The sequence below is a fragment of the Silene latifolia genome, chromosome 4, assembly GCF_048544455.1.
Source record: "Silene latifolia isolate original U9 population chromosome 4, ASM4854445v1, whole genome shotgun sequence".
NCBI classification, from domain to species: Eukaryota; Viridiplantae; Streptophyta; class Magnoliopsida; order Caryophyllales; family Caryophyllaceae; genus Silene; species Silene latifolia.
In genome coordinates this window covers 93,285,569-93,312,383 of record NC_133529.1, presented here as the reverse complement: position 1 = coordinate 93,312,383, position 26,815 = coordinate 93,285,569, and the positions used below count along the sequence as shown (strand labels likewise).

The 26,815-nt window shown below is 36.1% G+C and overlaps 1 protein-coding gene across 2 annotated transcripts; it reads right to left on the bottom strand.

Annotated features, from left to right (window-relative positions):
- LOC141653604 (uncharacterized) lies at window positions 1-21,211 on the bottom strand. 2 transcript variants are annotated; one of them, XM_074461431.1, is made up of 4 exons: window positions 20,300-21,211; window positions 18,789-18,980; window positions 1,120-1,212; window positions 1-973 (listed from the first exon to the last, which is right to left on the bottom strand). In XM_074461431.1, exons 1-4 carry the CDS (start codon window positions 20,906-20,908, stop codon window positions 233-235), a joined length of 1,635 nt encoding a protein of 544 aa, XP_074317532.1. In that variant the 5' UTR covers window positions 20,909-21,211; the 3' UTR covers window positions 1-232. The 2 variants fall into 2 exon arrangements, with proteins under 2 accessions (XP_074317532.1, XP_074317533.1); XM_074461432.1 differs by lacking the exon at window positions 1,120-1,212 and having other exon boundaries at window positions 2-973.
- Window positions 21,212-26,815: the final 5,604 nt, after the last annotated feature.

Genomic DNA, 26,815 nt, shown 5'->3' with positions numbered 1-26,815 from the left:
AACTTATTTATATCATAGGCGGAATAATTAGAATATTACATTAAACAACGTAAAACAAACGCGGTGTAAATATCTTGGGGTACCGCGCGGGGCAACCAACTAGTATATAATAAAAGTGATGGATTTTAGTAATCAGCAAAAAAACAAACTGAGGTTATACAAAATTTAATCTCACATTGCACAAAGTCTATACCATACCCACTCGTATTTAGTTTACAAACAGAGGCCTCAATCAAACATCTTCAAACAAACCTTTCATATTGACCCAATCGTCCTCCACCTTCTCCAATGTATTCTCAGCATCAACCTTCCTTGCTTGCCACGACTTGTCATTCCTCTCCATCTCCCTAAGACACTCACTCTTCTCTCCGATTCTCAGCACAAGCTCGTCAATCTCCAAACCATTATCCGACAGGGCCTTCTCTGTGACCTTGATACTATTCTCCACTTCCTCGAGTTGTTTTAACAACTCCTCCCTCTTTGCTCTTGAACTCGTTAGCATGTTGCTCAATTCTTCTTCCAAGGTCTCCAATTCATGAGCCTTTGAAGCGTCTTTCTTTAGCTCTCCCTTCACCTCTAATCTCCTTATTGAAAATGTTGTGTACTCCTCCATATCTCGAGAAGCCGAGTCATGGTCCTGTCTCATCGTCTTGAGTTGACCAAGTAAACTTTGTAGCTCCTCGGGCACTTGGCCCCGGCCTGACATTTTGAAATCGGCAATGAGAATCTTTAAAGCCTCCTCTAACTTCTTTTCTTTGCCGGAAGATAAGAAGGTCTCATAGTCGAAGCTGTTTAGTTCTTTAAGGGTGTGCTTTGCCATCTTGACTTCTAGTAAATGAGGTTTATGTAATGGTGATTCTACTATAGGCTCAGACTCTGCCTCGGATTGTGCTTCATGGACGTCATTATCATCGTCAAGTAGGTCATCTAGGCCATTTAACACTGATCTGAGCTTATTGAAAGAATCAGAATGCTGTATCCAACATAAAAACACAGAGAGCATATCAAAATTTGTACAAGTATCTTGGACTAATTTTTGATGGTTGAATGCAAAGCGAACGCATAAACAAATGGGTCAGATATGAAATGTACAAATTTTTACAAGTAATAAACGAGTACCCTGGATTTGTCTCGAACATGGTTGGCAAAAGCCGAGACTCGCGTTTGTTTTTCAGACACTTGTTGGATTTCCTTTGGACTTTGAGTCCGACGCTGTTATCATATGTTGACAATAAACCAATTTAAATCAAATTTACTTATACATTGAAAAAAATACAAGGTATGGGAATATAACAATAAAATAAAGAAGCTATATATGTTCACTTACACATTTGTCCAATACTTGACCAAAATTGAAATATATTAACAGATGAATGATTTAATGATACACTTCAAAATTGAAATAAAAAACAACTCATTGAGATAATGAGAGTAAAAGAGATGGATATAGGTTGGCATAGTGATGTTTATTGAATCACATACATTAGGCTCTACTCTATTTATAGCAGTTAAAAAAAAACGTAAAAGAATGTTCATAAACTTATGCAGTGGAAATGTAAAAGGGACGTTCATTCAGCTTATGTTCATTATTTGAAACTATGTACTCCTTCCTAGTTGCTTATTTCTTCCCTTTTTCAATTTGCACAAGAAATAAGGAATTAATTTCGGACCACACAAACACTCAACCCCACATACAATTAAATTTTATATGACATAAAACATTCCAAAAAATGAAAGAGAGAAGAAAATCCGACTAACATCAATACTATCAATACTATATATTAAATCCAGAAACCAAGGGACTTCAATGTAATTAAAGAAAGTTATACAAATTAATTATACTATATAGTTTTAAATCACTAGCACCGTGTGATGGACCCGATTAAGGGATCTCAATGCAAATATTATATAGTTTGGGTTAAAATTAAATTATATAGAAACTTGGTAATTTTCCTAAACATTTGTAAGAGACTAAAACATGGTCAATTTCCTTAAAATAAATAAATTAATTAAGATGATCAATTTCCTTAAAATAAATAAATTAATTAAGATGATCAATTAATAAAATAATTAATTAAGAAGGTCAATTTCAAGGAGACTAAAAGAAAAAACATGCTTGGTAATTTTCCTAAATATTTATAGAAGATGGTCAATTTCCTTAAAATAAAATAATTAATTAATATAAACATGCATACTTATAGTATTAATTATTATCATCATAAAATTATATATTAAATTTAAAATCTATGCAATTTTATTAAACTTTATAGTTTATTAGATGTATAGAGATGTTAATTATTTAACATACAAAAATATAATATAAGTAGGTTATAAATATTTCAAGTTAGATTCCATAATATATAATATTGCATAATTCTTTCGATTTGATTTAATACATATATGTAATATATTTATATAAATATATAATCCTCTTAAAATTGCATGCCTAAGTAGTAAAAATAATTTCGTCAGTAAAGAAAAGAATTGTAGTAACATTGGATATAGTTATACGATAATAATCACTCATTTGAATAGTAAAAGTAACAATATTATTAGCGAGATTAGTGAAAGTGGTAGAAACCGCAACGGCAGTAGTGAAATAATCAATATTAATGCGTCAATAGTAAAAGTAACAATAATTACGATGAGAATAGTGAAATTATCAATATTAATGCGGCAGTAGTGACAATAACAATAATTACGGCGGGAGTAGTGAAATTTTATTACTATTATTTCATTAATAAGAGTAAAATATTAATAGCGAGAGTAGTGAATTTGTCTCAAAATTTATTTTATCGTAATTTTAGGATATGTCATAGAAAAATATATTAATGATAAATTTATGGGTTATGCAACTTTAAATAATTTTATTTAATGAAAAAAAAATTAATGGTAAGTAGAGGTAGCCCGGGCGAAGCCGGGCACCAATACTAGTAAATAAGGAAAGATGTAACAAATGAGCTATATCATACGTTTGCATATGTGTGGATACAATATTAAAAAGTTAACTGTGAACACAATAGGAAAATCATGGTTAAAGAAAATATATTTTGGGTAGATAGTTTCACCGATTTGTCCTTTTTGTTAATAATTTTCGTTTAGTCTTAAAAATGTTCTCATTTATCCTTTGCAATAATTGCTTCAACAAGAATAGTTTATGTGAAACTGTTTTATACTCCCTAACCACAAATACTATCCTACAACCAGTTGTATAGTAGCATTGTACAACCGTCTCAAAGTTGTTGAGCTCTTACACAAAGTTGTTGAGCTATTTTACAAGTTATTGAGCTATTTTACAAAGTTATTGAGCTCAACAATTATTCTGTTAAGCTCAAATAACTTTGTATCATAACTTGATAATTTTGTTAGTAGAACTCGATAACTTTATAACAAAGTTCAACTATATTGAAAAAGTTGTATATACAACCAGTTGTATAATACATTAACTGCTCCCTAACTTCTTTATAAACATATCTTTATTTTTCATTTACAAACAAGCCATAACAGTATTACATTATCATATGGGGAGACAATTTAATATACAGTATACGGAGTATTAATTATTTAGGTTCGGTTTGGCAAGTTATTTTATGTACCCGATTCGGTCAAAGTAGCTTATTTGACCAAAATTTCAGGTACCTTATTTTTTTGTAAGCGTTTGACAAGTAGCTTATTTAACCAATTAAGTTACCTAAAATGAAATGTTATCTAGAGTAGCATTTGAGATTTCAGGTACCTAATTCGGTTTGATTTTCCGTTTTTACCCTTTAAATCTATATTATTAAATAATTATCATATCCTGTTACGTCATTTCATTAAAACCACTTACCTTTTCAGTTAGTTTGCCAAACATTTTTTTTATATAATCAGCTACCTTATCAGTTCTTAATTTCCAGTTACCTTATCAGTTATTTTTTCAGGTTTCAGTTAGCTTTTCAGTTTTTAGCTAACTTTTCAGATTTCAGCTACTTTTTCAGTTAGTTTTACCAAACAGGGCATTCAGTAAGATATTTAAAATAGAAACATCTGAAATACTAATACCATTATACCAATACTTTAAGAAATACTTCCTCCGTTCCATTGAATTGTTTACGTTTGCTTTTTGGGCATTATTCATAAGTGAGAAGAATCTCAATACAACTTCTAATGTATAACATAAAAGATAGTCAAATGAGATATTGTTTAAATCGTCTTACCGAGTGTATTATGAATATCAAATTTTTATAATTTTTAATAATATGTAAATAAAAATATGAACAAAATAAAACAAGCATTGACATACATGTATAAAGCAAACTTAAATAATCATATGGAACAAAGGAAGTACTTCATAACATACTAGTTGAGATCCCGTGCTAAAGCACGGTAATTGTGAGGGTTGAATATATAGAGGTCGTATAAATTTAAAATGTTTACATAAATGAGTTATACTTATAATAGAATGTTGAAAGGTACGGCTTATAATGTTAGCAATATTATTAAAAAAAAGTTTACTATTCAAAGGACTTTTAGATTAAATTATTTTTGTGTGAACCTATTTTTATTATTAAAAATAATGATAGCTGACTATTATGGAATAACATAATCTAATATAGAGTCACTACTTTGTTATTGAATTGATCGGAAAAATTTATAGATGACTTAATCTTTTAGTTTTAGTTATAGGAGGATTATAAAGGGATAGGAGGGTTGATTATTATAATATGTTATTGTGAAACCATTTTTTATAGGATATACCGCAATAAAGTTATACAGTATATAATTTTGTAGTATATAATCCTTGTTTTTTGTTTTTGTTTCTATTTTAAGATATGAAACTATAAAATATTTTTGTAAAATATTTTAGGGAGATGCTTAATCTTTTTAAAATATCAGTATGTTATCTTTTTGATTTTGTCTTGTGCTTAATCTTGTAGTTTTTTATATTAAAATATCAGTATGTTATATTTTAGATTTCGTATTTTACATTAATATATATTTTTTATTAACTTTGAGGTTTTTTTGTGGAAATTGGGAGTGTGAATGCTTTATTAATAAGAAGTTGAGAAAGATTTGTTGGGTATGGGCCCACTTTTTGGTAATCAATTGTGTGTTAAAGTTTTTATTAAATATGGGAAAAAGTTGAGCAATCTTTCATGACTCTATTAATTGTGTACAAATATTTTATGTACGTACAAAGATTTTCTCTTTCCTAATTGCCTCTTTATTAATTGTGTGTCAATCAATAAAAGAATATTTTCAATGGGGCCCAATTTTGTTATCAATTAATTGAGCGGGAAAACTTTAGCAATCCTTATTCTTTTAGTTTAGTGGGGATACTCCGTACTTGTCTTATACTCCCTCATATTCACAATAAACCTCCCATTTCATTTTGACACAAAAATTAAGAAAACACACTACTCCACCATATAAATAAATTTGAACCACACAAATACACTACCGCACCATACAATTAAATTTGGGTCACACAAACACTTACCAAAAAAGGAAATAGGGAAGTTATTGTGAATAGACGGAAATGGAAATAGGGAGTTTTATCTTGAATAGGAGGGAGTATAAATAATAGTGTTGGAGAAATTTCAGTACACCAATTATGTGTTTATTTTTTATTACTCGTAATTACTACTCTCTCCGTCTCAGACTCTCAGTTGATCATTGTCTTTTGGTTTTGGCACAAAGATTAAAAGGTCAATTACTAAATAATAAGTGGAATAAATTGAGTGTGAATGATCAAATTGTTCATGAAGTTCATTCTTGAAATAGAAAGGACAACAACTCACCGAGACACCCTAATATAAAAAGGACAACAAATAATCGGGACTTGGGAGTATTTAGTACTACCTTTTATTCTCTAATATCTTCCACATTTCCTAAAATGACAAATTCACTACTTTCCTTATTAGTTTATAATTTGTGGTTCTTAGAATTTGTGACCCCACATTTTCCTTCTTACTTTCCAATTCCTCCATTTTTCACCACAAATTTCATTCTTCTTAAAAACTACCCAAAAGTAATGTGGAATATCATAATGAATAGGAGGGTGTATTTATTAACGACTCGATCACCCAATATAATACTCCCTCCATTCAACTCCACACTACCACTTTCTTTTTTCACGTTTGTCAACGCGTCTTTTACGTGCTAAATATCATTAGCTACGTATTTGCAAAAAATATAAAAGTTAGATATTTTTAATATACTCGTAACTAGACCTGGCAAAATCAACTCGACCCGATTGACCCGACCCGAAAAGACTGACCCGAGACCCGAAGTGACCCGAACTACATCACCCGACTGTCACCCGAAAACCCGAATTGACCCGACCCGATCCGAACATGACCCGAGCATCTTGACCCGTAACTGATCCGACCCGAAAATGACCCGATCCGAAACCATCAAGCCCAAAAATGACCCGACAAAATATAACTCTAATTGAACCGAAATTACTTGAAATGACTATTTCTTTATTATTTATTGACCCGAAAATGACCCGACCCGAAACAACCCGACCCAATTGACCCGAAAAAGACCCGACCAACGAACCCGAAACAGACTCGAAACCCGAAATGACCCGAAATCAATGAGAAATCCGAACTGACCCGACCCGAACTTGCCCGACCCGAACCCGACCCGTTGACCCGTTTTGCCAGGTCTACTCATAACGACGAATAAAATAAGATCCCACATGAATATATTTTCACTTATGTATTAAGAGAAAATTGAAATTGAATACTTAACTATAAATAGTGTACAAAATAGATAATAGTATTGTTGAGTTGAATGGATGGAGTAGTAGTTTGTGGAAGGTCATATCTGATTTGTTTGACCAATTCATGGCCTGGCAAGTTGCAAGCATGACCCATCAAAAGTCGTCAATTGACATTAACCAATTGGAGGTACTTGAATCAGACATAATTATTGAGTGGCAACTCACAGAAACAGCCAAGTACCTTATTATCATAATATCATTTTATATAGTCAATTTTGTATATAACCTCCTTTTATGTACCTTTTTTTACAAATAGCCCTCTTTTAAGTCTATTTTTACAAATAATCCCCTTAAATATCACTTAATCCTAAAAATTAACCCCTAATATTGATTACGCTAGCGATTTTTATAAAACCCGATCTATATACGATATTAAGACTAAAACTTATGTAATATACCTAAACTACCCTCACCTTACTCATAAGTCATAAGTCATAACACTACGCACCCAACAACCACACTCATTCATTCACTCATCACTTAATTGACAAATCCCAAATCAAAACATAAACCCCGAAATCAATTCCCAAATCAATCAATTAAACCCAAATTTCGCCCCTCCTTTCCCACTGCGAATTGTTGCCGCTTCTTGGTGTGGGAAGTACAACAACTACCAGTTAAGGGTTCTCGGGGCTGTTATAGCAAGGATCAAGGGCTGCGAAAGGCGCACTTTGATCTCTTGGATTTGGGATTGAAAAAAAGACCTAAGTTTCCATCATCAGCACCCGCTTCATCTGAATTTGGTACTGCCTCCACACGATCATCATCGAGCTCTAAATGCCAATCCAATAAGGCGTATGAGTTATGACTGACCCTTTAAACTTCCGAGCCTGATGATGCTGAATTGAGGTCAAAGATTTTGGGCTTTGGAAGAATCTCTTTGGTATTGAGTGGTGAAATTTGGGTTTAATTGATTGATTTGGGAATTAACATGAAAATCCTCAAATTCATTCAAGTGATCCATGGAAAAGCGACGGAGGAACGGTGCATCATTGAGCAACAATATACACAAATGCTTTGAAAGCGGGTAGTAATGAATGTGAAACATTAAAGCCTGATAAATCAAGTATGGGGAGTTTAGTCCAAATATATTTCCATCTCCTACACAATATGCATGATGCGGGAGCATTGGAAGATAGCGAAAATGAAGTGCTCATTAGTCGAAATGTAACTCAAATTACGGAAGGTTTCAAAATGGGGTCGAGTTATGTGACGATGTTGAAATGGGAGAGCAATGAAGATGGCGGAGCTGGAAACACGCTTCCCTAAACCGTGTAGGAGCACGGAATTCCAGCCATGTTAGGAGACACGATTTCCTAAATTGGGTTGGATTAGCTATTAGTTTATTTTACTGTTTTCAAATAAAATTAGGAAACTCTATATTTCCTAATCCAAATAAAATTAGGAAACTCTATATTTCCTAATCCTAGTTTTATTTAGCTTCCACAAATCTGATTTTTATTAGTTAATAATTATGTAATAAGTTTCCTAGTTAGTTTAGGAAAAATAGCTTGGAAGATAAGTTGAGGAATTAGATCTCGAGTCAGATTGTGACATCGAGTAGGACTATAAATAAGGACCGATTGTGGCCTTATTTTTCAGATTATTTTCAGAAATACAATAAAGTTTACAGTTCGTAAAACTTGTGTCAATCTTGCGAGATTAGATTAGAACTCTTCCTTGCGAGGCTGAGTTATAGCAAATCGAGCTATAACCTTGCGAGGTTAGAACAAGATTCGCTAATCTATCCTGTTCTTCGTTCCAAATTCACGCAATTTCCAACAATAATTCCTTGTTTTCTGATCTTATACACGACATACTCAAACTAATCAATAATTCCGCTGCAATTTAAACTACGTTACATTCCAACGATCTGATTCTACATCAAATTGGTTACCAGAGCAAGGTTCAGATTTATTCTTTAATAGATCTGTCTTGGGAAGTTGTTAATTATGGTTAACGACAAAGATGGTACTCCGAAAACATGGGAAGATGGTCATAACGAGTTAAAGACGGGGATGGCTCAGATGTCTTATGTTTTAAAGGAGATAGCAACTATGTTAAAGAATAAGGAGAAGAAAAAGAATTGGACGATCATCAATCAAGAAGACGAACAGCCAAAAGAGAAAAAGAAAAGCAAGAACGATGATGACAGAGGCCTTAAACTCGACATACCCGAGTTTAATGGAGATCTAGATGCTTTGAAAAGTTTCTAAGATTGGATTAAATCAAGCGAGAGGATTTTCGAATACAAAGACTACGATGAACATAAGCAATTTAAGGTTGCTACATTAAAATTAACCAAGTACGCGTCTTTATGGTACGAAAATCTGAAGAAGCAACGCAAGAAAGACAGAAAACCTAAGATTGAAACTTGGGAAAAGTTAAAGAAGCATCTTATGAAGAGGTTTCTTCCTAGAGACTACGAGCAAGATAATTACTTAAAGCTAACTTCTTTAACGCAGGAAAGCTTGAGTGTTGCTGATTATGTGAAAGAATTCGAGAAATTGAGCATTGTTTGCGATTTGGAAGAGAAGGAAGAATTGAGAACTGCGCGTTTTATTCGTGGCCTCAATTCGAGCCTAGCACAACGGTGGAAATCCAATTATGATGGATTTAACGATGTATGCGAGCTAGCTCTTAAATTCGAGAAGCAAGATAAAGGCAAGAAATCTTATGCTCGTGATTATTCGAGGAATTCGAGCACTTACTCGAAACCAAAGACTACTACGTCCGAGCAAGGATGTACGAAAGGAGGATCCAAAGGATAAGGGCAAGGGTACAATGGTTGAAACAAAGGATGCGAGATTGCGACGATGTTTCAAGTGCCAAGGATATGGGCACATTGCCAATGAATGTCCGCAAAAGCGAGCTCTAACGATTCAAGAATTGGTTGATTTAGTTCCGAACTTTGTGCTTCCAGAACATGAATCCAAATCTGATTTGCAAGAGGAAGAGAGTGGCGATGAGGTGATACACGTTGTTGAACCCTACAAACGAGGAGAGAAGGAGGTGTTGGTGCTTGAAGCCTCCACACCGAGGTCCGCTCACGTTGAAGAGGAGCAAAGGGAACGGTTATTTCATTCTCGTTGTAAGGTAAACAATCAGATTTGCACTCTTATTGTCGATAGCGGTTCTTGTACCAATGTCGTATCTAGAGACTTAGTTGATAATCTGAAGTTGCCAACTAAAAACCACCCTAAACCATACAAATTACATTGGCTTGACGGGAATAATGGGATATTAGTTAAGAAACAGGCCCTAGTATCGTTACAATTGGGACCGTATGAAGATAAGGTGTTGTGTGATGTAATCCCGATGAATGCTTGTCATATTTTACTGGGTAGGCCGTGGCAATATGATCGAAAGGTAGAACATGACGGGAGGAGCAATGTTTATGTCGTGACTAAAGGAAAAGTTAAATATCATCTTAAACCGTTGTCACCAAGTAAACATAAGAAGCCTGTTGCAAAGGAGAGTTTGTTTTTAGAAGCAAGTGAAATAGAGGAGGTCCTTGCTCAAGGAAAACGAGCTTATGTGCTGGTTGTCCGAGACTTGGAGTCCGTTGGTGAGAGTAACCGCCGAGGAGTGCAGGGGTTACTTGATGAGTTCATGGATGTGTTTCCCGAGGAGTTACCATATGGGTTACCTCCCTTACGGGGAATTGAACATCGCATTGACTTAATTCCCGGAGCTGCATTGCCTAATAAACCAGCTTATCGGTGTAATCCCGAGGAAGCTAAAGAATTACAGAGGCAAGTACAGGAATTAATTGATCGAGGGTATGTACAAGAGAGCTTGAGTCCATGTGCAGTACCAGCGTTATTAGTGCCGAAAAAGGAGGGGACTTGGCGAATGTGTATTGACAGTAGAGCGGTGAATAACATTACAATCAAATACCGCTTTCCTATGCCAAGGCTTGATGATATGTTAGACGAACTTTCTGGTTCGTGTGTTTTCTCTAAACTTGATTTACGGAGTGGTTATCATCAGATGAGAATTCGAGAGGGAGATGAGTGGAAGACCGCTTTTAAAACGAAACAGGGGTTATATGAATGGCTCGTGATGCCATTTGGTCTATGTAACGCTCCTAGCTCGTTTATGAGGCTTATGAATGAAGTGTTAAGGCCTTTCCTTAACAAGTTTGTGGTTGTATATCTCGATGATATTCTGATTTATAGCAAGAATGAAGAAGAGCACAAACAGCATTTAAGATCAGTGTTCGAAGTTATGCGAAAACAGAAGCTATTTGGCAAGCTTGAGAAGTGCACGTTTATGGTGCCGAGTGTAGTGTTTCTTGGTTACATTGTGGGCAAAGATGGCGTGAGTATGGACCCATCTAAAGTCGAAGCAATTCAGGCCTGGCCGGTTCCTAAATCGACTACGGAGGTGCGGAGTTTCCATGGGTTAGCATCATTCTATAGACGATTCATTCAAGGATTTAGTTCAATCATGGCTCCAATTACAGAGCTGACCAAGAAAGGGGTTTTCGTGTGGACTACTAGTGCCCAAAAGGCGTTTGAAGAAGTGAAGGGTAAGTTGTGTTCCTGGACTGTTTTAGCACTTCCTAATTTCGACAAGTTGTTTGAGGTCGAATGTGATGCGAGTGGTGTTGGAATTGGTGCCGTATTGGTGCAAGAGAAGCGGCCTATTTCGTATTTCAAATGAGAAGCTAGGTGGCGCAAGGTCGAACTACTCAACTTACGATAAAGAATTCTATGCCATTGTGAGAGCATTAGACCATTGGAGTCACTATTTGCGACCAAAGCCGTTTGTGTTACATTCTGATCACGAGGCTCTAAAGCATATACATGGGCAGCAAAAGTTGAATATAAGGCACGCTAAATGGGTCGAGTTTCTGCAATCTTTTACTTTCTCATCAAAGTATAAGACGGGAAGTTCAAATGTTGTAGCTGATGCACTTTCCAGGAGGCATTGTTTGTTGGTTGAGCTCGATGCAAGATTGTTGGGTTTCGAGCATATTAAGGAGTTGTACAAGACTGATCCGTCTTTTGCTAAAGAGTTGATTGAGCCTACTGGAACTTATATATTGCAAGATGGATTTTTATTCAAGGGAAATCGACTTTGCATTCCACAAAGTTCGATTCAGGAATTACTTATTCACGAAGCTCATGGAGGAGCAATAGCTGGTCACTTTGGTTCTAATAAAACTTACGACATTGTAAGTGAACATTTTTATTGGCCAAAGATGATTAAGGATGTTCAAGAAATCGTGGCTAAGTGTGTCGTGTGTCAAAAGGCGAAGAGTTCATTTACTAAAGGGCATTTGTACACGCTGCTTACGATTCAAAGCACCTTGGAGCGAGGTTAGTATGGACTTTATACTCGGATTGCCTAGAACTCAGCGTGGTAAAGACTCTATAATGGTGGTTGTTGATCGGTTTTCGAAGATGGCTCATTTCATTCCTTGTCATAAAACCGATGATGCTACTAATGTTGCTGATCTATATTACAAAGAAGTGGTTCGTTTACATGGAATTCCACTTACCATTGTATCGGATCGAGATGTAAAGTTCCTTAGTTATTTCTGGAAAACGTTATGGCGTTTGATGGGAACTAAGTTACTATTTAGTACTTCTCACCATCCACAAACAGATGGTCAGACGGAAGTAACTAATCGCACTCTTGGAAGTTTATTGAGAGGGTTGGTTAGCAAGAGCACAAAGGATTGGGATGTTAAACTCGCACATGCCGAGTTTGCTTACAATCGAACTCCATCTCCATGCTCTTACTGCGGAAGAGCTCCATTCGAAATTGTGTACGGAGTCAATCCATTTCTACCTATTGACTTGGTTCCAATCCCAAAGAAAGATCTCATGAGTTTCGAAGCAAAAGATAGACAAGCGACATTTCTTCGTACTTGTGAACAGGTGAGAGCTCAAATAGAGAAGGCAAATGCAAAATACAAGGAGAAAGCTAACAAGCATAGAAAACAGCCTGTGTTCAAGGTAGGAGATCTTGTGTGGCTGCACTTAAGGAAAGAACGATTTCCGTCTAAGCGCAAAAATAAACTAATGCCAAGAGCTGATGGTCCGTTCAAAGTCCTAGAATGTTATGGTTCGAGTGCTTACAAGCTGGATTTGCCAAGTGAGTATGGCGGGGTGAGTGCAACTTTCAATGTGGGAGATCTATCACCGTATCTTGATGACGAAAATTTGAGGTCAAATTCTCAAAAAGAAGGAGAGAATGATGCGGGAGCATTGGAAGATAGCGAAAATGAAGTGCTCATTAGTCGAAATGTAACTCAAATTACGGAAGGTTTCAAAATGGGGTCGAGTTATGTGACGATGTTGAAATGGGAGAGCAATGAAGATGGCGGAGCTGGAAACACGCTTCCCTAAACCGTGTAGGAGCACGGAATTCCAGCCATGTTAGGAGACACGATTTCCTAAATTGGGTTGGATTAGCTATTAGTTTATTTTACTGTTTTCAAATAAAATTAGGAAACTCTATATTTCCTAATCCAAATAAAATTAGGAAACTCTATATTTCCTAATCCTAGTTTTATTTAGCTTCCACAAATCTGATTTTTATTAGTTAATAATTATGTAATAAGTTTCCTAGTTAGTTTAGGAAAAATAGCTTGGAAGATAAGTTGAGGAATTAGATCTCGAGTCAGATTGTGACATCGAGTAGGACTATAAATAAGGACCGATTGTGGCCTTATTTTTCAGATTATTTTCAGAAATACAATAAAGTTTACGATTCGAAAACTTGTGTCAATCTTGCGAGATTAGATTAGAACTCTTCCTTGCGAGGCTGAGTTATAGCAAATCGAGCTATAACCTTGCGAGGTTAGAACAAGATTCGCTAATCTATCCTGTTCTTCGTTCCAAATTCACGCAATTTCCAACAATAATTCCTTGTTTTCTGATCTTATACACGACATACTCAAACTAATCAATAATTCCGCTGCAATTTAAACTACGTTACATTCCAACGATCTGATTCTACATCAATGCATGTTTTCATCACATCTTTCATTTGCTGGAAAGACAGAATGAGTGCTACAAGTTTATTTGAGAGTACACTTATCTTATCCACTTCGAATTCTTTTGAGGGTTTTTTGTCAAACACAACCTTTAAAAAAAAAATTCTTCCAAACACCACCTTTAAAAAAAAAGTTTGTAAAACACAACCTTTAATAAATTTTTTGTTGTCAAACACGACTTTTTGCCCGAAGGACTTAACATTTTGCAATGGGGTAACTTTCAGTCGATGTTTGAGATAGCAAACGATGTCGGTTTGAGGCGTTTTTGGACTCGTTGGAAAGGTGGAAATACAAGCTTTTGAGGGGTTATAAATACAATGGTCAAATGTGGCCTTATGTGGGGTCTATGGATGTGTAAAGTAAGGCTGGTCGGAGAGATTAGCGGGTGGTCGAGGATTTTTAGTGGGTCTTTTAAAGAGGTTATGATGCTTTGTTTGGTCTGAAATTTGGTATGTAAGTAGCAGAGAGTGTAAGGTAGGCCGTAGTTGTGTTGTTTTTTGTGGTTGTTTGTTGTAAGTGGTGGTTTGAGGTGAGCGATTTGACCCACAAAAAAAAAGACTTACTTTGACATTCTTTTGAATGTTTTTTACCTTCAAATTAACTCCCCTCGAACCACCACTTGTAACAAACAACCAGCACAAACAACACAACTAAGACCTACCATGTACTCCCCGCTACCTACATACCAAATTTCAAACCAAACAAAGTATCATAACCTCTTTAAAAGACCCACTAAAAATCCCCGACCACTCACTAATCTCTCCGACTAGCCTTACTTTACACAATAATAGACCCCATATAAGGCCACCTTTGACCATCGTGTTGATAACCCATGGAAAGCTTGTATTTCCACCTTTCCAAAGAGTCCAAGAACACCTCAAATCGACATCGTTTGCTATCCCAAACATCGATTGAAAGTTACCCCATTGCAAAATGTTAAGTCCTTCAGCAAAAAAGTCGTGTTTGACAACAAAAAATTTATTAAAGGTTGTGTTTTACCAACTTTTTTTTTAAAGGTGGTGTTTGGAAGAAATTTTTTTTTAAAGGTTGTGTTTGACAAAAAAACCCTTCTTTTGACTTTACCATTGCAATGTTTGGAGCACCTTGACACATCAGATGAGTGAATGAATGGGGGTGTTTTTTGGTGGGTACTGGGTATAGTTATGAGTAATGCAAGGGTAGTTTAGATATATTATATAAGTTTAAGTCGTAATATCATATATAGATCGGGTTTTATAAAAATCATTAGAGTAATCAACATTAGGGGGTAATTTTTAGGATTAAATGATTTTAAGGGGGTTATTTGTAAAAATGGACTTAAAAGGGGGTTATTTGTAAAAAAATGGTACATAAAAGGGGGTTATTTGTAAAAAATCAATGAGGATCCTCTGTCCCACCTTTATGTTCCATTATGTGCCACACCACTTACATGTCGACACATCACTTGTACCAAAATAAAATATTGTAATAAATATATTAATTTGTTGATGTGTTAGAAGCTAAGTGGTGTGGCACACACAATGAGACACCAAATGGGATAGAGGATCCTCACTAAATAAAAATAGGGTAGATGGTAGTAGTGGGATCGAATTATGGTCTCCCCTTTGATTAGGAGCCTAGCAATCATGCATATGAGAGTCGCTGAATTATACATATTATAGATTTTGGGGTGGGCCAGACCCAGATCCACGTACACTAAGATCCACCACTGAGTGTCTGACATTTGGGTTAATTTCAATATGAGTACGTGAGAATTGGGTAAATTATATCATGCACCCAGGTTGTATGGTGCATGATACTCTCACTTAATTTTACTTTTTAATACTTTTAAATCTTAAATTTTATAAATTAGAAAATTATGAAAATTATACCATTATTTATAATTTTCTTTTCTCTATAGATAGAGATCACATTTGATATATTTTTGTGTTTATATTAATTTTACTCACTTATTCACATCAAATAAGTAACATATTCATAAGACTCAGATATTCACATCACATAATTAACATATTCACGTAAATTAAAAATCACATTCTCTAAATAAGCTCACATATTCACGCAATTAATATAGAATATTCACACAGTTTAACAAACATATTCACAACTTATCAATTCATAAGAATAACAAATGTATTCACTAAGCTAATCATAGATATTCATTTAATAAAACTATACATATTCACACAATAATACATATTCAAAAATATAGTTACATATTCTCTATTTATAAAGTAAAAAATATATAAACACTAGTAATTACTTTTAATTTTTTTAAGTAGTATTTTTTAGCCATTTAAATGAATGTGCTATTTTAAAAAACTACCCACTAACCACTACAATAGAAAAGATCATTGGGGGTGGGGGAGAGGGTGTGGGAGTACCATACACATGGGTGTATGGTATAAGAATTGTGAGAATTGTCTTATTCCGATTTGGGTATTTGAGAAGGTTTGATTATAGTTTCACTTTGGTCTTTGGGTACTAAGATTTGATTAGTTTTACATTAGCTATCTAAGGTTTAATCTGATTCCAATTTAATTACCTAAAGGTTGAACTAATTTTAGTTTAAATATTTGTACTTTTCTAGTTAGATTACCAATTTTTAATGATCTAATTAGTACGTAATGTATAATATTTAAATTACTTTAAAACATCTATGGTTTCTTTTGTTACTAATACTAGTATTGGTGCCCGGCTTCGCCCGGGCTACCTCTACTTATCACTAAATTTTTTTTTTCATTAAATAAAATTACTTAAAGTTGCATAACCCATAAATTTATCATTAATATATTTTTCTATGACCCATCCTAAAATTACGATGAAATAAATTTTGAGACAAATTCACTACTCCCACTATTAATATTTTACTCTTATTAATGAAACAATAGTAATAACATTTCATTACTTGCCCGTAGTCATTGTTACTCTCACTACTCCCGCCGTAATTAATGTTACTGTCACTACTGCCGCATTAATATTGATAACTTCACTACTCCCGCCGTAATTATTGTTACTTTCACTATTGCTGCATTAATATTGATTATTTCACTACTCCCGTTGTTGTTTCTACCACTTTCACTAATATCGCTGATAATATTGTTACTTTTAATATTCAAATGAGTGATTACTATCATATAACTATATCCAAAGTTACTACAATTCTTTTCTTTACTGACGAAATTACTTTTACTATTTAAGCATGCAATTTTAAGAGGATTATATATTTATATAAATATATTACATATATGCATTAAATCAAATCGAAAGAATTATGCAATATTATATATTATGGAATCTAACTTGAATTATTTATAACATACTTATTTTATTTTTGTATGTTAAATAAATAACATCTCTATACATCTAATAAACTATAAAGTTTAATAAAATTGCATAGATTTTAAATTTAATATATAATTTAAGGGTGTTGATTTTCGCAGTACACATTTTACTCATTGGAATACAGATTTGACCATTCTACCCCTCTCATTTCCCCATCTTGTGTACTACATCCAAAAAAAAGAAAAAAAAAATCACCCAAAACTTGTACAGTACACACCAATACGCCATCCACCCTACCACCACTGTCGCTTATCCGCAATCGACAGGCTGCCATCTTCTCTCTTTATCAGACCAATTTCCCTGACCTGCATCCCTCGCCCCTGACCTTTAGGCTCGCCTCCCACCGATGACCGAAAATATGTGAGTAATATTTAATGGAATTGGCAAGGAAGCATAAAATCCATCAAAACATTACGTTATTGTGTGTACCAAATGAATATCTCAAGTACGCAATAGTTCCAACACTTGTCAACCCTAATAAATCATCATTAACATTTGGGTTCAATATACCAACGGCCATAATAATCAAATGTTGTCCATCACTACTTTAATAATCAGTATTCTCTAGAAATTAGATGTTATTTGATAAATTTGAGAGGTTGTTAGGTTTGAATTTGAGAGAATTAGGTTTTTCCTTTGTCAAGTTCAAGGGTAATCAAATGGAAAGCATTAGGTAAAAAGTACTGTAATAAGTAAAATGTGTACTGCGAAAATAAATTGCGTAATTTAATGATGATAATAATTAATACCATAAGTGTGCATGTTTATACTAATTAATAATTTTATTTTAAGGAAATTGACCATCTCCTAGTCTTCTATAAATATTTAGGAAAATTACGAAGCATCTTCTTTCTTTTAGTCTCCTTGAAATTGACCATCTTAATTAATTATTTTATTTTAAGGAAATTGACCATGTTTTAGTCTCTTACAAATGTTTAGGAAATTACCAAGCTTCTATATAATTTAATTTTAACCCAAACTATATAATATTTGCATTGAGATTCCTTAATCGGGTCCATCACGGTGCTAGTGATTTTTATAGTATAATTAATTTATAACTTTTTTTAATTACATTTAATTACCTTGGTTTCTGGATTTAATATATAGTATTGATTAATTAATTTGAGTTGGAATTTTAGCCAATGATATTTATTTACTTAATTATATATTAATACTCTTAATGTTTCTCTCATTAGCTAAACTTTAAGTTTATTATGTGGTGTGGGTTGTGGCTTGTGTGTAGTAAAACACAATAAAGTTAAACGTATGCAAACTTATTACTTCCTCCGGAAATAAATTTTCGTCAAATGTATCTAAATATATGTGAGTAGTGTTTTATTGAAATGGGAAGAAACAAAGAGCTAGAGAAAGTACATATTTAAACTCTTAATGTTTTCCATAGATCAAAAATTGGGTACCTAAATTGGAACTACCCAAACCTTGGTACCCAAAAATGAGATTATGGTAAAACCTGAGTCCTGAGGTAGCTAGATTGAAATTATGCAAACTTTGGGCGCCCATAATAGAATTAGATGAAACCTTGGGTGTCTATATTGGAGATTTTCCTTTTATATACTTTGACAAATGCTATTAAGCTAACAATAATAATACAAATAACATTACTGATATATATAGTCACAATGCGCATGAAAATGAACACACCTGAGCAGTGGAGGAATGCCTTACGGATCGAACAGACTTAGGAGCAACCGCGGGTGAGGGTGACACGGTCTCTTTCTCACTACATTCCTTGTAATCATCAGGTTTTGAAACCGTGGAGCCAGAAGATGAATTCCTAGACAACGAAGACCTTGAAAACTCATCCCCTGAATAACTTTGATTACTCTCCTTACCCTGAGATTACTCATACTTCAGTAATACTTACTTCAATTAAACCGTTAAAAATATTTCAACCAAAATATGGTTTGACAAATTGTAATAGATCACGTTGCAACTTGCAAGAGAAGATGTAAATATAGTTGATTCAGTTGATCATGTTTCAGATAAGCTATTTTGGTGCAATAATAAGACGAGATTTTATAGCCATTTTACAGTCAAAGATAACATCATGGAAAACAAGTTATTATAAATGGTAACACTACCTATACCATTGTAATTATATTTAACAATAAAATTAACACAAATGCCGTCTAAAAATTTAAACGAAAATTGACAGTCTAAATAGTAACACTAACTATACTAATTATATTTAACCATAAAATTAACACATATGTCCGTCTAAAACTTTAAAACAAAAATTGACAGTCTGAAACAAGAATTTTGTCAGTATCGTTACTAGGGGTGGTCAACAGTGCGGGTCGGCCTTGCTAACCCGGACCCGGCCCGCCTGTGACCCGCTTGACCCGGACCCGGCCCGACTCGCCCTATATCCGGGCGATTACGGGTCCCCAAATGTCAAACCAGGCCCGCCCAAACCCGGACCCGCCCTTGACCCGCCTCACGGGTCACTTCTGACCCGGCCCACCCCGACCCGCCTCAACCCGGCCCGTCCCGCCCCCTTACCCGGCCCGGTTCCGGGTCTCCCAAAACCCGACCCGGCCCACCCCCGACCCGCACTGTTGACCACCCCTAATCGTTACTAGAGGTAGTCAAGTGAACAATACGTGTCCAATTTCAACATCATGGAGCAGGAGCACCATGATTTATCATTAATTAAGGGTGATATGGTGCGTATAAACTTCAAAAGCATAATAATAATAATACAAGCAAAAGGAAAGTCTTTCTTATTCTTAAGACCGCAATCCTAAAACGGATCTACATACCAACACTGGATGAAATTAGACAAGATGAAATTAGCTATTATCTAGATTCTAGACAGTAATTTTTTTCATACAATACTTATTTTATCAATTTTACCAATAAAAGAGATATTATTGTATTAAACAATGGGAAGGATTATAATAATGTCAAAAACGTGTCAGTTAAGGGTAGAGTCTAGTGATTAAAACATGGGTGAAACTCTCAATCTTGTGGGGTAAAATGGCCCGACGCCATACCTTCTAGACTTCAAACTAATCACCCTCTTGGGTGGTTAACCTAGTATAGATAATTTGTAGCCGAGCATATGTATGCTCGAGTTTACCCAGTACGTACCAAAGGTAACGCCATGAAAAAAGTATAATGAAATAAAAAAGAAGAAAAGAGAAACAGACCTGATGAGGAGATGAATGTCTGTGAGATGCAGTAGCAGTAGGAGATCCAACCTCATAACAATCTTTAAAGTAGTCGGCTTTGGAAATGGTGGACCCACTTGAAGAGTTCCTCGACAAACTACTACTCTCTTTCATCTCCACCGTTGATTCGTAATCCACCTCAAGCACATCAACAGCCCATAATATCCAATCTTGTGTTGAAGTCCTAGACGGCACGTCATGTGTAACCGAGTTATTCCAAGGTGGAATACCACCATTTGCTCTTAAAAAATTACCCTTACGTGTCCTTAATTTTACTTGCGATCCTTCCCTGATAGGCTCCCACTCGACCGTTGGGTCGTTTTGGAGCCTAGGGGAAGACTGGCCGACCCGTCTCCCAGTCATCCCTAGGAGGAACGGGTCGTCTGTTGCACTTAGGTATTTCCAGCTTTGACAATTCTTTAAACGTATCACATTTGGTTTGTTGTCCACTTGCTCCACAGACCAACGTGCGGTTTTTGAGGAACCGCTGCGACTTTGCTTGACGGATTCTTCATCTTCCGCTGCCACCAAATACTTGTTGTGTTGGCTCCTTAGACGGACTGCCTTTGCTTTCGCGAAGAACTCCATTTTCTTTGTGATTAATTTGGCCACTCGTAAATGGTGGAGTAATCAGAGAAGACAATTTAGCGAGTTTAATTTTAAAGAAATAGTAGTAGTTTACAAGTCCGGATGATTATTTTATTTGGAAACGAGGGGACAATTTATATGGGTATGTAGGAGGGTGTTGAAATTGGTAGGGGAAAAGTCGAGGAAACGAGTAGGGTAGGAAGGAAAGCTGTGTATCTGATGAGATTCAACTTTCAAGCGTTAAATGATAGGTTACTCGCTTTGTATTTACTTGTTCATTAAGATCTTTGATTTAGTCGGTATGAGGAGCTATATGGATGGTTGACTTGTGTAATCAGGCTTTGCCTTGGCCTTATTGTAATACTACGGTTTTATGAGTCTCTGGGTACTCTATCGAGTGGACCTTACTCTGTCGAGTAAGGGTGTGTTGCGTTTTAAAACAGTTTCTGACCTGTTGGGTACTCGATCGAGTAGCCGGTTTACGGGGGGATGATTTGTCGGGTTTTGTTAATAATGCGATTTAATATATAATCACTTCCGTCACTTTCTTAAGACACTTTTACAAACCTAATTACTTTCAAAAGAGAAAACAATCTACGTTCTTCGCATCAATCGCATTATTGGCAAATCCCGGAGCCTGGAAGGTCGGATTTCACCTTTCTTTACACCTTTGTGATCCTTACGTCGAGGGTAAGATCTACGTACTGTTTTTATGGTATTTCGTTAAAGTTAGTTAAACTCTAATTTGGGGATTTGGGGGTTTTGTTGTGTTTCTTGATTGGTAGTAATTATATGATTGTATGTTAGGAGGAGGATTCGTAGAAGAGGCCTTTTGATAACAGCTATTGAGATCGTCTGACTGTGTTGCTTTCCAGGTAGGGTTTCCCTACTCAGTATTAGTCCCATACACTACTACAAATCCAGGCAACTACAACGCCCCTTTAACAACGATTATTCACGAAAATCACAATAGACGTTGTAGAATGTATGGCGCGAATTTTACTAAAATGAATTACAACGGGTATGGTTATAAAAACCGTTGTTATAAGTTTTAACAACGGGTAACACATGCACAACCGTGGTTAATAATTTGACGCAAAATTGACGCAAAGTTAGTGAAAATTAATCACAACGGTTACTTTTGAAACCCGTTGTTAAAACTTATTTGACAACGGTTGTTGTTGTACAACCGTTGTTAAAACTTATTTGACAACGGTTGTTGTTTAATAACCGTTGTCAATACCTTCCATACTATAAACCACACAAACACAAGTCTGCTACAGCCACAAAACACAAACCTTAATACACAAACACAAACATAGCAGACAAACACAAACACAAACACAAAACACACACTTTCTCTTTTTCTCATCGTCTCTTTCTCTCTTTCTCATCGTCGCTTTATCTTCTCGCCGTCACTGTTGATTTCATCGTCTAATTATCGTAAATCTCGCCGTCCTTTGTTGGTTTCATCGTCTTTCATCGTCATTATTTTCTTTTTCTAATTATTTCATTTGCATGTGTATGTGTTTTTATCGACCATTATGTTATTTCTTTAAGTATTATTCGCTTAATTAGCTAGTAAAACAAATTAAATAAACTAAAACAAAGAAAAAGCAAGATGATAGAGAGGAATGCATGATAAACATAATATATATATATATATATATATACATAAATTAAAAAAAAATTACATTAATAAAAATGCAATTCTTATATTTTCATAGAGAGTCTTATTCTCCTCTATGATATCCGTCCTCTCCTCCTTGGCTATTTGGAGGTTCCGTTCGTCACCAGCTTGCTATATCGTCATATAGCCGCAATCGCCGCTTCTCAAAGCCATCTTATTTGGCGTCTTTCAAGATGGATCGAGCATCCACAAGGTAGCTCCCGAAACTTTCCTCAATGTGGAGCAACCTAGATGAAACTGTTGTTGTTCTCGATCATAGTAAGAGTCTTAAGGATGATATCATTCATTTTGTTGGAGTTTGGAGTTTGTTTTGAAAGATTAAGTAGGGTTTATTTGGAGTTTGTTTTAGCAGTTAGGGTTTGGAGATGTATAGTGAGATAATGGAATGTTAGTTGAGATAATGCATGTATTTATACTAAGCAATGTGTGGTTTGAGTTGTTTTTTAATTAATATATATGTTAGGAAGTTGTGCCATAATCATCATCATATCTCTCTCTGCTGCTTCAAATCTTATTACTAACCATTTTCATTCCATATTGTCCGTTCATATGCACAGGGATGGCAGTAATAATGCATGCATCGGAATTATAACGGGCCGTAATTATGCATGCATCTAGTAATATTTAATTTTTTTTTTTTTTTTTTAAGAACAAACAACAACGGTTATTTATAGAAAACCCGTTGTCTTTAGTTATAACAACGGTTTTGTATATTACAACCGTTGTTATAACTTTCCCACCAAAATTGAGTCACACTTTCCACAACGGGTTTTATACTTAAAACCGTTGTTAATAGTTTTAACAACGGGTTCCTTAAGAAAACCAACCGTTGTTAAAACCTTTTACAACAGACGCTTTAACAACGTCCGCTTTTTTATATAACAACGGTTAAAAACCGTTGTTATAGCCTGTATCTGTAGTAGTGATAATGCGGTGTTGGTGTTTTGTGGATGTTGAATATTATCGTACTCGTTTTGTAACGGTTGTTGGATTTGGTTGTTGATAGTAGTTGTGATTGATTGTATCTGTCTGTGTTCTTCGGGGCGCGTCCCTGGCTGAGTGGAGTCACTTGCGGGAGTGGCTTCACGCCCATTATTCGCCTTCTGTGGAACCCGCCACAGAAGGGATGTGCACATTAAGGAATTTGGGTTTATCGCTCGACGGAGATGAGCGGGGATTAGGTGGAACGGCCGCGGTCCCCACGCGGCGTGGAGTGACTGTTGCGATGGGCATTTCGGGGGCTACACACTTTAGTGTGTAGTCGGATTATGGAGTTGGGAATGGAGTTCGGAGTATATCTGTGATGATTGAGCTGTTTGTTTACTGTGTTGTTGGATTATATAAATTGTGTGATTAGTACTGACCCCGTTTATTGTTTTAAAAACTGTGGTGATCCATTCGGGGATGGTGAGCAGTTGTTGAGCAGGTATGAGTCGAGTTACATGGGATAGCTGGGATGTGCCACCGTCAGATGATAGAGTCTTCCGCTGTAGCATGAGTAGTTTATTAGATATTTCATTTAGTTGAGTAGACAGTTGGTTTTGAGAACATGTAACCGTATTTTGGTATTTGGTTTGGATTGTATCTTATTCGCTAAACTTATACTATTTAAACACTGTTTCGTTATTGTCTTATGATTATCATTGTCTCGGGGAACCGAGATGGTAACATCTTTATACCTGGGTGATCCTGGAAGGGCACTTGGAGTATGGGGGTGTTACAAAATGGTATCAGAGCGACGATCCTGAAACCTGTAACCAATGAATCTAATGAATATAGGGAGTCAATTAAAATGAACCCGGGGTAAAGGTTGTAGGAGCTAATGCAAAGACTTGGGAGACGTCCTAAAGTCGCGAACTCGCCCTACAATTTTGAACCGGTCACATGGTGGGGTGTATGTCAAGGTCATATGTGGTGTTTGTTAGCTTGTATGAGAATGTGATGATATATGTTGTGAATTGATGGATGTTGGGAGTAGAAGATTGATATGGTTATTGAAAAGTTAGTGATGTATATATATATATATATATATATATATATATATATATATATATATATATATATATATATATATATATATATATATATATATATATATATATATATATATCTGTGTGTGTGTTTGTTTGTATAAGAAGCATGATGGTTGTTTAGTTACGTGGCATTTGATAACATGAAATAGTTGTTTTGATGATTGAATGAGGAGTTGTGTAGAATCGCATGCGTAGCTAGATTATAATGTTGAGTTTATAAAGTTGTACAGTATCTTTGGGATATGAGAGATAACATGCGGGTAGTATATACGAAATCAAAGGCATGACTCGATCGAGTAGGGGTACTCGATCGAGTAGGTGAAGTACTTTCGGTCGAGTGGGTCCGACTCGATCGAGTGGGTATTTGACGTTTTATAACCGAATCGTGTTTTTGGGTACTCGATCGAGTACATAGGGCACTCGATCGAGTATGTGGTCACTCGATCGAGTGGCTGTGCTACTCGGTCGAGTATGTTAGAGATCAGAAGGTCTGTTTTGGGTCAGATGTTGGGGCACTCGATCGAGTATGGTGGGCACTCGATCGAGTAGCCTCTACTCGATCGAGTAGGTTTAGGCACTCGATCGAGTGTGTTCTGGGCAGTCTGTTTTCGTGTTTTGGGGTTATAGTGCGCATGTTCATATCTACCCTTCTTATATAGTTTCAAGATGCCGCCCAAGAGAAACGCTTTGTATGCGAGAGCTGAGAACATGAACATCGATGATGTAGTTAAGATGTTGGAGCATCAAGATGCTCTTACGGAGGCCCTAAAGAGAGTGGGAAAGGATAAGGAGGTTGATCACTCTAAGATCAGCCTTTATATAGCGAGGTTTAACCCAAAAGAGTACAAGGGGACCGGGGAGCCTAATCTTCTTGACAACTGGCATCGTGAGATGGAGAACATACTAGACCTGGTACACTGTCCTAATGAGATGAGAGTGGAACAAGCTGCGTTCTACTTGAGGGAAGCAGCTGGTGAGTGGTGGGACAAGGTGAAAGTTAGTGCTAGGGAGATGTATACGAAGCAGGGCTTACCTGCTATACCTTGGGAAGAGTTTCGGAGGGCTATGAGGAAAGAGTTCGTACCTGAGCATGTGAGGAGTAAGCTGAGGGAGGAGTTTGATGGGTTTAGGATGACATCTGATATGTCGATTCTTTTAGTACTATAAGCAGTTTAATGAGAAGTCTAGGTATGCTGAGGACATGGGTTTGAGTGAGGAGAACCTAGCGCTGAGATTTAAGAGGGGGTTGACTCCCAAGATCATGGATAAGTTACCCGTGGGAGTCCTTACCGATGTTAAGGAAGCTTATGAGAGGGCTGGGAGAGCTGAGAGGTTGGTAGAGATGGCTCAAGAGAGAGCAGTTGAGAAAAAAAAGGCTGAGAGTGAAGGTGGTGGCCAATCTAGTCACAAGAAAGGCAACCACAACCAGGCTAGAGCGTTTTCTTAAGGGTCGTGGGTTCGATCTTTGGGGCTTCCTTTGGGCGGGGCCGCCGTATGAGTGGTAGTGGTAGTTGGGGGATGACTGCTATGGCCGTGGGCGGTGTAGGCCACAAGAGACATGAGTTCACGAGTGTACCGGAGCTTTTCGGAGATCGGCTCGGGGGAGCTATTCTCGGGGCCTAAGGCACGAGTTATGCGAGCAATAGACCGTCTGGGTCATGGTCTAACCGGGAAGTCGAGCTATCGTGGGTGGAGGTAACCGCAATGACGGTAATTCCTATCGAAACCAGCTACGAACAACAACAACAATCCAGGGTCGGGTGCTAAACCGACCACATCAGCCAGTATTGTCCAGGGAGGTGGACAGAAGACCAGTGGAAAGCTGTTCATGATGGACAAGAAAGCAGCTGAGGACGATGCACATGTTATCACTGGTACTTTTCTTGTTAATGGTGTTCATACCTTTGTTTTGTTTGATTCGGGGGCGTCTCAGTCGTTTGTATCTTCGAGTCATGTTAAACGGTTGTGTTTGAGGGTATATGAGTCTGTAAGTGAGAAAGTTTTTATACCTTCGGGTGAGTCTGTATCATGTGGGAGGTTGTATAGGGATGTATCTATGATAGTTGGGCAAGTTGATCTACCTGTAGACTTGCTAGAGTTTCCTTTTGATGGTTTTGAGATGATAGTCGGGATGGATTGGTTGGGAAAGTACAAAGCTAAGATAGACTGTCATCAAAAGAAAGT

Excerpts from the sequence above, each read along its gene's own strand:
- LOC141653604 (XM_074461431.1), bottom strand. The coding sequence starts at position 20,908 with ATGGAGTTCTTCGCGAAAGCAAAGGCAGTCCGTCTAAGGAGCCAACAC. Across the intron at positions 18,981-20,299 it reads GACATTCATCTCCTCATCAG|GGTAAGGAGAGTAATCAAAG; the intron begins GTCTGTTTCTCT and ends GAGTAATCTCAG. Across the intron at positions 1,213-18,788 it reads GGCATTCCTCCACTGCTCAG|CGTCGGACTCAAAGTCCAAA; the intron begins GTGTGTTCATTT and ends ATATGATAACAG.